The following is a 13,834-nucleotide window of genomic DNA, read 5'->3' as shown; positions in this document are numbered from 1 at the left end:
GACATAGCCCCATAATACTTGGCTGGATTTCAGTCCTGGCTGGCCACTTGGTCAGGTGCCCTTAAGCAGGACACAGCTTGTATAACTATTTGGTGACTCAGAGCACAGGGTCCGTGAAGTGAGCCTGGAAGAGCAGGTTGAAGTTGTCCCATGGAAGGTCACAAGCGGGAATGTGGGCTCTTCTTCTGTTGCCTGTGAGCCTGGTCTTCCAACTAAAACGGGATGTAGGAAGTAGGTCCTGGCAGCATCTAGTCCTTGAGAACCAGATGAAATCTATCTGGAGCCATTGAGGAAACTAGACTCAAAGATCAAATGGAATTTTCCAGGTAGAAAGCAGAGATCTATAGTTAATAATTATAATCTTCCAGAAAGACTTTGCGGCAACTTATAATGTGATAATACCATATGTTGGAATTTCTAAAAAGATGAGTAGACAACCAATATTTAACAGTAAGGCTGAGCAGGGTACCTTGGGAGACTGGGTTGTCACAACTGAACCTCACATTTTTTTTCAAACATTAAGTTTTGTTGGAGGTTTCTGATAACCACCAAACAAGAGACCGTGTCGTGGAACAAGGCATTCCAGCCCTTCTTGACCTAGATTCTTCTCACCCTCAGGCCCCAATAGGAAGTTGAAAATGTGCTTCTGGAAGGAGACTTTTAAGCCATTCCTTTAGGCGTGAAGGATGCAGAACTGCACAAGACAGTCCAGTTTACTCTTATCAAATTTACTCTTAGTGAGAGACCCAGAGTGGATGGTAGGTCAGGGCTCTGAAGGCAAAGGGCGCTGGCTGGAGTAATTCTGAATCATGAAGAGGGAGTCGTGTGAGATGGACTCCTTTACCAGGAAGTGATGGTTGAACGTGTGAGAGTGGACAAGGACTCAGGGGAGAGGGTGGACAGGAAGAGAGAAGAAGGCTAACCAGGCACCTTGGAGGGAGAAACATTTTAAAGGTACAAGAGAAGAAAGAGTCCAGAATGGAATGGAGTGGCGAGGTGCAGATGTGAGGGAGGGGTCACGTTATGACTCAATACAATTGTTGGGCAGGGACAGTTGGGCCTCGTTAAACAGTCTGAGTCCTTCCTCTTCCCAGCCTCCCCTGCGGCTGGTGGGGTCATGTGACCAGTGCTGGCCAATGGGCTGTGCAGAGGCCAAGGGCGTGTGTTCCACCCCGACCCCACGCTCTGCTGTGGACTTGGAGACGACATCACCTTCAACATAGCACAGCAATAGACACAGGAAGCCTCTGCCTGGGTTAAACTCTGTGTGTGGGGGTTGGGGACAGGGAGACCTCAATTGGAAGAAGTCACTGAGAGTTGGGAGCTACTGCAGCCTGGCCCTGCCTGTCCTGATGGATCCAGGAGCTGGATGTGTTGAAGGCTGGGAGGAGGCTGCTGGATGGAGCAGCTTGGAAATTACTGGGGATTTTTGAAAGGAGTGATTTTAGTGGAATAGGGGGGACAAAACCCAGGATGAGGTGAAGAGGGAAGGTGGTGAATGCAGATCAACATTTCAAGCAGTTTGGGATGAAGGTGAGGGCTGTAGTGGTAACCTAGATGGTGGAGGGTTGAGGGGAGGCCTTTGTAAAGACAGGGTGCAGAGGATGTGTTTCCAGTTGACGGGTGGATCTTGGGGAGGCAGGGAGGTAGGAAAAGGAATGATTGATAAGACACACCTTGGACAAGTCTGGAGGATATGACTGACTGGTCTTGGAGAGGACGGGTTCACTGCCTGGTGTCGCAACTCGGAGAGAATTTGGAATGGAAGAGGGAAATGAAGACACTCACTTAGCATGAGATCCATTTTCATGATAAATAGAATTTGGGAGAGCATGGCTGAGGGCGGGCAGTGGGAAGGTGCTTGACACTTTCTGGCGGATAGTGATGATGTGATGCTGAGCCAAATAGAGGGGAGCAGAAAGGCTGTTGAGCTGAGAGAGGTAAGAAGTGTCCCGTATCTTTATCCAGAATCTTCTGTATGTTGGAAGGTGATCAAGAGAGTGAGCCTGTGATGCTCCTTGGCCAGCTGGGTAGCATTTTGGGGAAAGTTTTGGAATTCTTAGAACCTTGTCAGTGCGAAATGCTGGGGAATTTCCACAGCCATGAGAAAAGGTGGGCTTCAGAAAGCACTGGCTACTTTCAACGCCGAACTTGAAGACAACCACTCACTATTTGCTCCTAGTCAGTCCAGCATCCTGCGTGGGATTGGTCCTTAAATGTCACTGAAAAAACAAATCTCTGTGTTGACATAAGAAGGATTATTTCTAAACTCAGTGAGTGTGGACCGTAGAGTCGGGAGGACCCTGTTTTGATATTTACTAGCTGTGTGACTTTGACTTTCAACTTACCTGCTGTTTTAATTTCTTCTAGAATGTTACTGAGAGTAGAGTGTCTGGCTCAGAGTGGGTGCTGAGAAATCCTCTTTCTGACTCCCCTTTTCTCTTTTTCCTGCCTCTTGTAGACCACCAAGACTGGGGTCCAGAGTCTAGCTTCGGTGGTTAGAGGGGCCAGGCTCTGACAGTTTTCTTCTTTTTGTCCCAACCATTCAACATCCAAAAAAGACTTTCAGCACCTGTGACATGCTCAGCATCCTGCCAGGTGCTGGGGATCAAGGAGGGGGGACTCTGACCCTTGGGAAACTTGCAGTCAACAGGAAAGACAATTGAACAAGTGTCGCTAGCTGAATTATGGGAAATCCCTATGTTCCTTTGAGAGGGCATTGCAGGGACCACTAGCTTGGGGATGAGTGAAGACCAGGAGATTAGAGAGACCCTAGGGCAGGTAGTTGGTGTATGTGATGAGGACCAATGGTCAACCTGGACTTCCCATCCTGGAAGTCTCTCCACAGCTCCTAGGGATGCAGGGCTTCATGCATTTGTGTGGGTTCACTGTAGCTCAGCTCCAGGAATCTGCTCTTTTCCACTCTTATCTCCTGCCTGCTCCCCTACTAAAGGGTGCACTGGGGTTCTGCTCTCTGATCCTGGAATTTACCAGGAAACTCTCAGGTTTGATGTCACTGGGGCCACAGGTCCCTACCCAGGTCTGAGGTTTTACTAGAGCATCCTCAGCTGTGGCCAGAGCTCTAGCAGGTGGCAGCTGCTCCTGGTGACTTTGTTGCTATGAGTCAAACTAACGGTAGCTCCACGAGGCCCATGTGGATCTGAAATGGCATAAAAAATGGTATTTATTTGGGCACTATTATTGACATATTTACACCACTGGGATAGCCTCTACCATGCTGTGTACTTAAACATCATCTTAATTCATTAATGGCATAGTTTAAACACATAACAAGCCTCTTTGTCCATGAAGTGTACATTTTATGCTAGAACATAAATTATTCTACAAGATCCCAGTATTCTCTTTGTAGAATTCCATTTTCTAGCTTGGCTTTTAGGGAAAAGACTGTTTTCATTATGAATATTAAGTGAAAATACAAGGACTAGGGATAAGGAAATAAGGGTAAGGTCATTAGAACCATGTCTGGCATATCATAAATGCTCAATAAATGCTTGCTGCTGGTATCGTCATTATCACCATCTTCACCATCATCACCACCATCATCAACATCACCATCATCACCATCACCATCATCACCATCATCACCATCACCATCATCACCATCATCACCATCATCACCATCACCATCATCACCATCATCACCATCATCACCATCACCATCATCACCACCACCATCATCACCATCATCACCATCACCATCACCATCACCACCATCATCACCATCACCACCATTACCATCACCATCATCATCACCACCACCATCACCATCACCATCACCACCATCATCACCATCACCACCATTACCATCACCATCATCAGCATTACCATCATCACCATTATCATCATCACCATCATCACCATCATCACCACCACCACCGTCATCATCACCATCATATTTATCATTGCCCTCTCTAGAAGCTTAATGGTAGCTTTCTCCTACCTGTCAGTGTTGTCTAACACAGTGGCTCATTCTTTATTGTTTAAAGATTTCCTGAGGGATATTTAAAACATTATTGTCCCAAAACATTTTCTGTGCTCCCTCAGAATCTCTCAGTGTAGCCCTCTGAACCCTCCAGGGAATATTAGGATATATTCTGGTGGGGGGAGTTGATGTCGCACCCCTGTCTGCAGCTCCTAGGAGAGGACTGACTGACCAACAACAGCATAGTGACTGGTCCGTCCTGCAGTCTGAGTTCCATGGCTGAAGTGAGGGAAAAGGCTCTTGCAGGACTGTGTCCAGTGGGTTGAGTGGTAGAAATGGCATGGTTACCTAAGTGGATTTTTCCCTGTGGAGCCAGTTTTGGTCATTTGCTTTTGGAGAACTGGGGAAGGGAAGAATGGGAAGGGACCAGAAGGAACCGCAGACCCTGCATGCTGAATCTGAGTGTGGCCCCTGCTCACCTTCCTGCTCCGGGGAAGGGAGTTCAGGTGGCCTTCACATTCTCAGCCACTCTCTGAGGACAGAAAAGGGAACTGCATCTCTCTGCACCATCTGATCCACTGTCTGTGTAAACATTCCTGACTGTCCTCATGTCAGTGTACCTGCTCATTTCATGCTCCTCCCCACTCTCCTGGCTCTAGCACAATAAAAATGCTGCACACAATGAAACAGAATCAAGCTTTCCTTTACTTTGTTTGTGTCCCATCACATTTCATTGCCACGTGTCTCGCATACCATTGCTTTGCTGCCTCGCACAGGAGTAGGTGGGGCTTGAGCTGGAGGGGCTGGGTCTCGAAGCACAGGCCCTGGCCTCTGTGGAGGGGCCAAGGTGGGAATTCATGGTTCCCTCGTGGAAGGGGGTAGAGAAAGCAGCCCGATTAAAGTGATGTGGACCCACCAGGCTAATGGCCATTGGCCCAGAAGAAAGGACCATCTCAAGTCGGTAAGTGCAAAAAGATAGTGGCCATCATTCTTCCCTGTCTTGTCATTCATTCTGGAAATCGGGAGGTGCTGGAGAGGAGTGGGGTGGAGGGAAGAGAGACAGAGGGAGTAGGAAGGTGGGAGTGAGCACAGAACTGGGGGAGGTATGTGCAGAGGCCGATTCCATGAAAAGCTTTGATGTTGGTCTAGTTGCATCATCTCCATGAGCCTCAGTTTTCCTATCTGTAAGGTGGAATTAGAGCAGGAGTTTATCACAAATTCTAAAGGAGTGGGATTCAAGTTCATGAGCCCAGGAAGTGCCACTTTGATACCTCTGTATCCCTCTTCACAAGGCTGATTTCCGAGTTAGAGTATTTTTACCCCACTCTCTAGGACCCCAAGTCCTGTCTGAACTCAGCAGGCAGTGGAATGGCCACATGGGAGTGGTAGAAACAACAGGGCATTTGGGTCACACAGGCTTCGGTTCAGCTGCTCATCAAAGTCATGGCTTTGGTGCTCTGCTGCTGTGTGACCAATGACCATGGACAACAAGCAGTTGTCCACATGAGACAGGGCAGGTGTCCAATGACCATGGACAACAAGCAGTTGTCCACAGGAGACACGGCAGGTGTCCAATGACCATGGACAACAAGCAGTTGTCCACAGGAGACACGGCAGGTGTCTTGGTCCATTTTGGCTGCTTTAACAAAATACTGTAAATTGGGTGGCTCAAAACCAACAGAAACTTCTCACAGTTCTGAAAGTTGGGGAGTCCACAACCAAAGTACCGGTGGGTTCAGAGTCCAAGGCCTGCTCTCTGGTTCTTAGACGCCTTCTCACCGTGTCCCCATGTGGTGGAAGAGCTGGGCTAGTGCTCTTTGGGTCTCTTTTTATAAGGCACTAATTCCATTTCTGATCACCTCCTCCCAAAGCCCATCCCCCAACATGAATTTGGGCAGGACAGGAACCTTCAGATGGAACCGACAGCCGAGTTCCCTGCTCAGGGCTTGCTCGCAGGCTGAGCAGCTCTTCTCTGGAGGCTCTGGGCAGAATCCTCTTTCTAGCTCATTCAGGTTGTTGCAGGATTTAGGTCCTTGAGAGACTGCAGGCCTCGTGTCCTTGCTCTTGCCTCTGGAAACTGCCCACTTTCTTTGACATGAGGCCCTCCATCTTCAAAACCAGCGACAGAGAGTTCGCCCTCCTGGAACCTCTATCGCATTTTGAGTCTCTGATTCTGTCCCTAGACTCAGGTTTAAAGGGTTCCTGTGGTGTGGTCAAGTTCACTGGCTACTCTCCCTTTGTAAAAGTCAGCTGTGCCCTCTCACGCCACCTGGCCTAACCATGATACTCGTGGTTCACAGGCACACTACAGGGCAGGGACGGGAACCCCGGGCACCATCTTAGAACTCTACGTGCCACAGTTACTTGCTAGTCGTAAGAGCCTGGGGAGAGCCATGAACCCCTCTGGGTCTCAATGTCCTATTCTCTAAAGTGGGTGGTCATAGAGTCCTAGAGGAGCCGGCGTGTCACGTTCGTAGATGGGTCAACCTGGGTAAAGGGTAGAACATGCTTCCCCAGAGTGGCACCTTTAGCAGGGCTGGCTGGGGCCAGGGTCTGTGTTCGAAAAACGTGCCCTTGGGTGATGGTGAGGAGGCGGCTCTGCAGGCCACCAGAAACATCCACACAGTCCCTCGGCTGCTTCTTCTCCTTCTAAGATCTCTTTCCTTGGCTTCTTGAAGCGTTTCCTCGTCTGTACAATGGGGTAATAATAGTTGCTTCAAGTAGAGGTTCTGGGGAGTCAAGAAATTATCCACAATCAGCCCAGGGCCACATTTGCTAAGGTCCTACTGCACTTTAGCAATGACGATGATCGTTATCAGTGTCATAATCCAGTGGCCCCTGGCTCTGGAGTCTGGCGGGGGGGGGGTGGTGGAGCAGCAGCCCCAGCTGCCCTTCAGAACGGGGTCTTCTCTGAACCTGAGGGAACTGGTGCAGGAGAATGGAGAGCCGCCCTCTCAGCCCAGTCTCTGAGCGCCCAGTGGCCCCTGGCTGCTATCTTCCTTCAGGAGCTGTTCTTGGGTGCACCTGCCCTGCCCTCTTAGGGTTGGGCCTGGCCTGCTCAGGGACCTGGAAACCAGGCCTTGCTCTGCGGAGGCCAGAGGCAGCCTCCTTCAGCCACAGGGAAGTACTCAGCCAGGGACAGCGGGGCCCTCTGAGGACATCGTGAGGCCATTTCAGTCTGTTCTTCACCATAGTCATTTCCGGTTCTCTCTTGGGGGTGGCGTTGGTCCAACTGTCCCACAGGCCCACCCGCCCCAGGACTTCTGTCCTGCTGGGCTTTGATGTGGCGCCCTCAGGAGGAGCCCAGCTGGCCCAGGTGACAGACCCGTGTGTCCTGCGAGGGGAAGGGAGGTCGTGGCGAAGAGCCTCACTGGAAATCCTGATTTCAGTTTCCTTCTGTCGGTTTGGGCGAAGCTCCTCAGGCTCCTCAAGCTGCAGTTGCACCAGATCTGTCCCTCCTGCCCAACCCTTGGGGCGCTGGGAACGCATGGCCCAGGGAGGCTGACGGCCACCCTTTCTCCTCAGATCACCTCCTGCCCCACGTCGCCAGCTTCCTTGCTGGAACACCCAGGCTCCATGCTCAGCCTCCGTGCCCATCTCAGGGGAAACTAGGGGAGATGCTGGGGCTGGGCCACCCCCGGGGCATGGCCAGGTTGGACTTGGCAGGAGCTGGCCTGGAGGGGGCAGCGAGGCATGCTCCAAGATGACTTCTGCCACCTCCACTGCCCAGTTCAACTGTTAAGTGCCACCCAGCGAGAGAGTGGTGACGTGGGAAACGGCGGACGGGAGGCCTTGCTCATCTGGGGGCTGGAGCTGAGGGTGAGGGAGACCTCAGCCTGGCTGAACTCCCGCATGCATCCTGAGCCTGGAGGAAGGTGGGGTTGGGATACAACTGTCTTGCCCTGGGGACAGATCCCCGGGTGGGCAGGAGGACTTTATATGCCTATACCTCTGGGTGACATAGGTGACTCCCCAGCTCCTCAGGAGGCAGCCACACCAGGCCTGCGTCTTGCCGCTGGAAGTGGGCTGAGTCAGCACAGGGCCGCTCAGGGCCCTGGTGACGGGTCACACGACTCACCACTGAACTCTGTCCTTCTCTCCTCTACAGCCAGGCCAGCACATGGCTCCCAGCCCCCACCTGGCTGTGTACACTGGGACCTGCGTGCCCCCTTCTCCTTCCAGCCCCTTCTCCTCCTCCTGCCGCTCCCCCAGGAGGCCCTTCCCCTCGCCCAGCCGCTTCATCAGGAGGCCCAGCAGCACCATCTGCCCCTCGCCCATTCAAGTGGCCTTGGAGGGCTCCTCAGGCTTGGAGCCCAAGGGGGAGCCCAGCTGGTCAAGTGTGCAGCGCGGGGCCCTCATGGCCGAGAGCAGCGAGGCCTCCCTAGACAGCCCCGGGCCCCGCAGCCAGCCCAGGGCCCTGCCCAAGGCCCGCGCGGCCCTGTCCTTCAGCAGGTTCCTGAGACGGGGCTGCCTGGCCTCGCCGGTCTTTGCCAGGCTCTCACCCAAGTGCCCTGCGGTGTCCCACGGAAAGGTGCAGCCCCTGGGGGATGTGGGCCAGCTGCCGCGGCTGAAACCCAAGAGAGTAACAAAGTAAGCAGAGGGGCTCGTGCCTGGCACCCGCACCGGGGGCTGTGGTGTGGACGGGGCTCCGAGCCATGAATGTGGTCTGGGGTTGATGGGGTGGGTAGTGAGGAGGGTCCTCCAGAGCAGACCCCACGAGTAGGCTGCTCGTGTCCCTGGGCCACCAGAAAGTCTCAGTCTTGCTCTTCCTCCTTTTCCTGAGGCGAAGGGACAGGCATCTTTCTTTCCCATTCATGTGCTTCCGCCCAGCGGCCCATCCAAGCCTGTTGGCCAGTACGTGCACTGCATTAGGAAAGGGCAGGAAAGATCTGCTGCAGTGAGAACCACAGGCGGTGGACCCTGGGAAATGACTCAGGGTCCCCGCCCTCCCTTGCTTTAGGTGCCCTCATCTCCCCGCCCCAAGGACACCCGCCCACATTATTTCTGCACCCACCTGCACACTCTCTTGACAGGCTTACAGGGACCCTGGCCCCAGCAGGCAGCGGTTTCTGTGAAATCAAGGTGCCCTGTGTCCTCCTGAGCAGTGGCCCCTCTAAACTCCATTTTGGGTGGTCCTGCAAGCCTGATGTCCCCTGATGTAAAACCACAGCTCAGAGGAGGTGCCTGACCCGGGGGCAGAAAGCAAAGAATGGAAAAATCAAGAATCAGCCCTGTCCCCGTTGGGCTTGGGAGTGGCCAGGGGCACCCCGGACCTGATCAACGTGCTCTGTGCTTGGTTCTGCCTGGGTTTGGTGAAGGAAGTGACAGGCAGAGGTCTTAGGTTCCACGGAGACTGAGACATGTGGCCTGGGCAGGGCAACGTCATGGGGGTCTCCTGCCTTGTCTCTTGGGGAAGCAGGAGGCCAGGTGGCTCCGTGGCCTTGGGAGGGGATCGGGATCCAGTGTGTCTACCGAGTCTTCCCAACTGGCCCTGCTGAGGGAAGGTCCTCTCTTAGCAGCCACTGTCATGCCTCACACGTGGACCGGAGGCTTTTAAAAAGCTCTCTTCTCAGGGATCATCATGTCCTCAGAAAGCAATTTAAAACGGTTGAGAATTAAGTACTGGTGTGTCCTACAGGAACATCCTGAACTCATCAAAACCATGCAAATTCAAGCCCCTTGAAAAAGAAAATCGAACATGTTCAGAATTACCTTTAATTCAGCAGCAAAGCAGGAATCCCCAACCAAGGGATCCCCAGCCAATGCTGTGCATGTGAAGTTTGGGAAACGCCCCCCGGGCTGATCTTCTCTGGGCCCCTCGGGAAACTTGGGGGTGAGTGGCCCTTCTGCTCTTTGATCACGGCTTTTCTTTTGTGCCTGAAGCTTCTTCCAGATCAAAATGGATGTGCCCATAGAGAGTGGACCCTGCCTGATGGACTCAGACGACACTGGAGAGTCTGGTGACCGGGCCACAGAAAAGGAGGTCATCTGCCCCTGGGAGAGCCTGGCTGAGGGGAAGGCAGGCTGAGCCGGGCCGGGGGCCCTGAAGATGCTCGTGGCAGACACTGCTGGACAGGGCCACGGGGCACGCTTGCTCTCAAACCAAAGTGCATTAGGATGGTATGTGAGGGCCGGAGAGTCCAGAGGACGTGGAGTGTAGGGGAGAGTGCTCTGGCCGGCTCCCGATGGCCAACCCCCTCCCTTGCCCTGACTTCCCTTTGCTTGGCCAGAAAGGCATGTGGGCCAGAGGATGTCCCTTGCTGCCTTAAAACCAATAAAAGGAGAACTTGGAAGATTTTCTTGGATCAAAATGTTAGCATGTGCCTGGCTTAACTAGTTATTCATGAGCTGTTATTTATAAGGTAAGCTCATGTCTTCCTGAGTCTTGTCAACAAAGGGACACTGAGTTCCTTCCCAGAGGTCCCTCCCTGTCCAAACTGGTTCGAGCATGATGCTTTCAGTAACTGCACTCTAGGAGTTGGGGTGCCCCAGAGAGTGGCATCCTGCAGGAAGTGGGGGGTGGATGAGGAAAGACACTCTCCTGGAGCTCCGGATCCTCCAAGAAGCTGGCACCAAAATGGGATTTGTTGGAGAAGCTCCTGTGGAGGACAAAGGGCAAGAGCTGGAAGAGCAGGCAGGGGCCCTCAGGCTGTGGTGCAGGTCTGACCTGTGGGGAAGGAGGTGGGGAGAGGGAGAGTCTCAGATGGCAGTGCAAATGGCCCGGCTGGCCCTAGGTCACCCTTGAGTTAGAGTCATCGTCCGAGGAGTCCTGGAGATCCTGACTTGGTACAACCACTGTGCATGGTCACTGCATGGGAATGCTCATGGGAAACTGCCCCAGCAAGGATATGTGCTGTGGGTCCCACTCTGCACCAATGAGGCCATCTGTTCACCTGCTGTCTGCAGGAGGTGGTCAGACTGCTCCTCTGCACCCACTCTGCACCAGATTTGGTGTGCACTTCCCACCTCTCCCCCAAGTACTCATCCAATAAGTAGTGATTAGTTGAACTCCTACTGTGTGCCCAGCACTGTGCTATGCTTGGGGATGTCACTGTGAGTAGGACTCCTAGCCCCATGGATTCGGATGGTTCTCAACCAGGTCAATTTTTCTCCCCAGGGGACACGGCACAGTGTCTGGAGATATTTTTGGTTGTCAAGACTTGGGTGGGGAGTGGGAGTAGCATCTGGTATCTAGTGGGTAAAGGCCAGGGATGCTGCTAAACATCCTACGAATGCCCAGAAACCCCACAACAAAAGATTATCAGTCCAAGACGGTGTCACTGTTAAGAAACAGAAACTAGAGGTTACGGATTATATTGTCTTTGGTTTCCAACCCCATTCTGAAGCATTGCCCCAAAGAGTCCTGCTGGGATCATAATTGGGTTGGACAGTGGGTTGAGATTAAGAGATACATGGTTAATAAAACAATTCTTCAAAGTTGCATGGAAAGTCCTTGAAGGAGAGCAAAATTCCACTTGTTTGCAAAATCGCTCATTACGTTCCTCCCCTTTGGCCCTCAACTCTATCAGAATTCAGTTAGTAGATAAGAACCCCCAACTTGCTTTTAACCTCTGATAGCTTATCTTATTTAGGCCATAAATACTGGGACTGCTGAATCCTCTCTCCACAGGGCAACCACAGATGTGTGAATACTTCGAGAGCTTAAGAGCGTTGCTCAGTTTAGATTCTAGCAAATCTACTCCACAGAGCACACTCTGAAGTCACTCACCGAGGGCAAAGGAAATTTTTCTTCCAGGAAATAAGTAAAATAGTCTGGTCTTTCCTGAAAGGGGCGTGGGTTGGTTAATTTGATGCCTTTATTTGTAAAACTGATTCAAAATGAGGTTGAAGATAAGGCCAGTTCCTACCTTTAGTTACCAGCAGCCAATATGTCAAGAGTAATGACAATCTCGACTCTGGATTTGGACACTAGTGTTTATGGGCCTCTCCTCTAAGACCCCAAGATGCTAAAGAGAACTAAACTTTCCTGGATCCCCAGAATCAATGACAGAAGGCTCCAGGGTCTACTGGTTGGATAAGGTAAAGTCCAGGCTGAAGTTCAGTAACAGACATCAGAAGGATGTGGCTCAAATAGGATCTACTGCCTCTGTTACATAGTTGCCCAAAGACAGGAGAATAGTCCTATGGGAGGCAAGTCCAAGGAAGATAGGAAATGCAGGGGCCACTATTTTTTTTTTTTTTTTTTTTTTTTTTTTAGTTTATTGCTCTGCCCAGACCCAAGTCACAGGCATGGAGTATGATGTTTCTCCATCTTGTGTGGATATTAGAATCCACCGGGGAAACCTGAAAGGTTCAGGACTTTCTAGCCCTTCCCCAGGTGACTTAATGTCCTGATGAGGTTGAGAACCATTGCCCTGGGGTAGGGATTCAAGCTGGCTCACCACCCACAACACTCATGCCCAGGAGGGAGTGGCAGGAAGGTAGCTGATGTTTAAATTCACCTCCCATTGGTCAGCACTTGGTCACATGGTCTCACCTAACTGCAAAGGAAGCTGGGACATGTAGTCTTTAGTCCAGCCCACTAAACTTGAGGAGTTTTGAACACTAGGAAGGAAGATGGAGAGAATTGGTATTGGTAAACACTTGATCTCTCCCACTCTGGAACCATTATAGTCTTGGGGGGGACTGACAGTATGATGGGACAGGAGAATACAGGTGCCCCCAAATGCAGCTATGCTCTATTCCATGGTTAGGTTGCTTTTCACTCCCTCAAACCCCAAGTGAGGATTGGGGGTGACGGTGTTTCCCTCGTGGAGCTGCTCTGAAGCAAGCTGGGGAACTTGGATCTGGAAGTCCTGGTAGACCATAGTGTGTAGGATGTGTGAGCCCTGCCTGGGGGTTAGTTGGAAACACATGGAACAAGGTGATGCATATATGGCCCCTGGAAACCCCTCACTTGTGTGTCAGTCATGTTCCATTGCTGTGACCAGACAAGAACAACTTAGAGGAGTAAAAGGCACGAGAGCTCATGGTTTCAGAAGTTCAGTCCATGGTTGACAGACCCCATCACTCTGGGCCTGGGTGAAACAGAACATCATGGTGGAAAGGTGTGGTGGGGTGGAAAGCTACTCAGCTCCTGGTAGCCAGAAAGCAGAGAGAGAGAGAGAGAGAGAGAGAGAGAGAGAGAGAGAGAGAGAGAGAGAGAGAGATGGAGGCTCCCAGAACAAAATATAAACCCCAAAAGCAGGTCCCCAGTGACCTACTTCCTCCAGCCACACCCCACTTGTCAACACTTACCACCCAGGACAGTCGTTCTTTTCAATTATTAATCCATTAAGTGGATTAATCCACTTAATGAATCCACTGATTAGGCCACAACTCTCCTTAGCTAGTCATTTTACCTCAGAACATTCTATTATTAACCCAGGAGCTTTTGGGTGACACTTTGGATCCAAATCATAACACTTAGCTTAAGGGAGGACAAAGCACCCTGTCCCAGTGGGTGAGTTTGTGAGACAACCTTCTGGACCCCTGCCTGATCTAAGTTGCCCATGTGGCCCAGCACCTCCACTTCATGGGGAGCAGGTGGTTGGCGTCTACTGCTCATTCTCAGCTTCTGGGGTCACAGTGGAAATAGAGGCAACAAGAATCCCATTGTAACATTCCATTACACTTGTCAGAATTCCCACAATTGTCTCTTGACAATCTATAAGCAGAGCCTAACATGGTCACCCTCACCTTGTCCTCTGGGGCAGGGAACCCTTGGTGGTCCATGTAGGATGGTGAATTCATTGAGCCTGGGAGGAGGCCAAGCTGCTCCTTGCTTATTTGCTAAGAAAGAAAAAAGGGGCATCCAGGATTCTGTGCTGGTCAGGTACTGGAGGAGTCCCTGGGTGCCCAGCAGGTGGACTGGGCAGGTGAGGGGAATAC

The 13,834-nt window shown here is 51.7% G+C and overlaps 1 protein-coding gene across 2 annotated transcripts in view; it reads left to right on the top strand.

Annotated features, from left to right (window-relative positions):
* The window catches only part of RGS9 (regulator of G protein signaling 9), a gene marked incomplete at its 3' end in the record, with an annotated part of 65,968 nt that extends 55,997 nt beyond the window's left edge, over positions 1-9,971 (top strand). For both annotated transcript variants that reach the window (XM_081272317.1, XM_081272316.1), the window contains exons 18-19: positions 8,052-8,533; positions 9,827-9,971. In XM_081272317.1, the coding sequence (XP_081128443.1) occupies positions 8,052-8,533; positions 9,827-9,971 (627 nt within the window). The remainder of the gene's footprint in view (positions 1-8,051; positions 8,534-9,826) is intronic.
* Between the last annotated feature and the right edge of the window lie 3,863 nt (positions 9,972-13,834).

Source organism: Spermophilus citellus, assembly GCF_964194105.1.
Source record: "Spermophilus citellus genome assembly, chromosome: 17".
NCBI classification, from domain to species: Eukaryota; Metazoa; Chordata; class Mammalia; order Rodentia; family Sciuridae; genus Spermophilus; species Spermophilus citellus.
The sequence above is the reverse complement of the archived record's forward strand: the minus strand, read 5'-3'. Positions and strand labels throughout refer to the sequence as shown.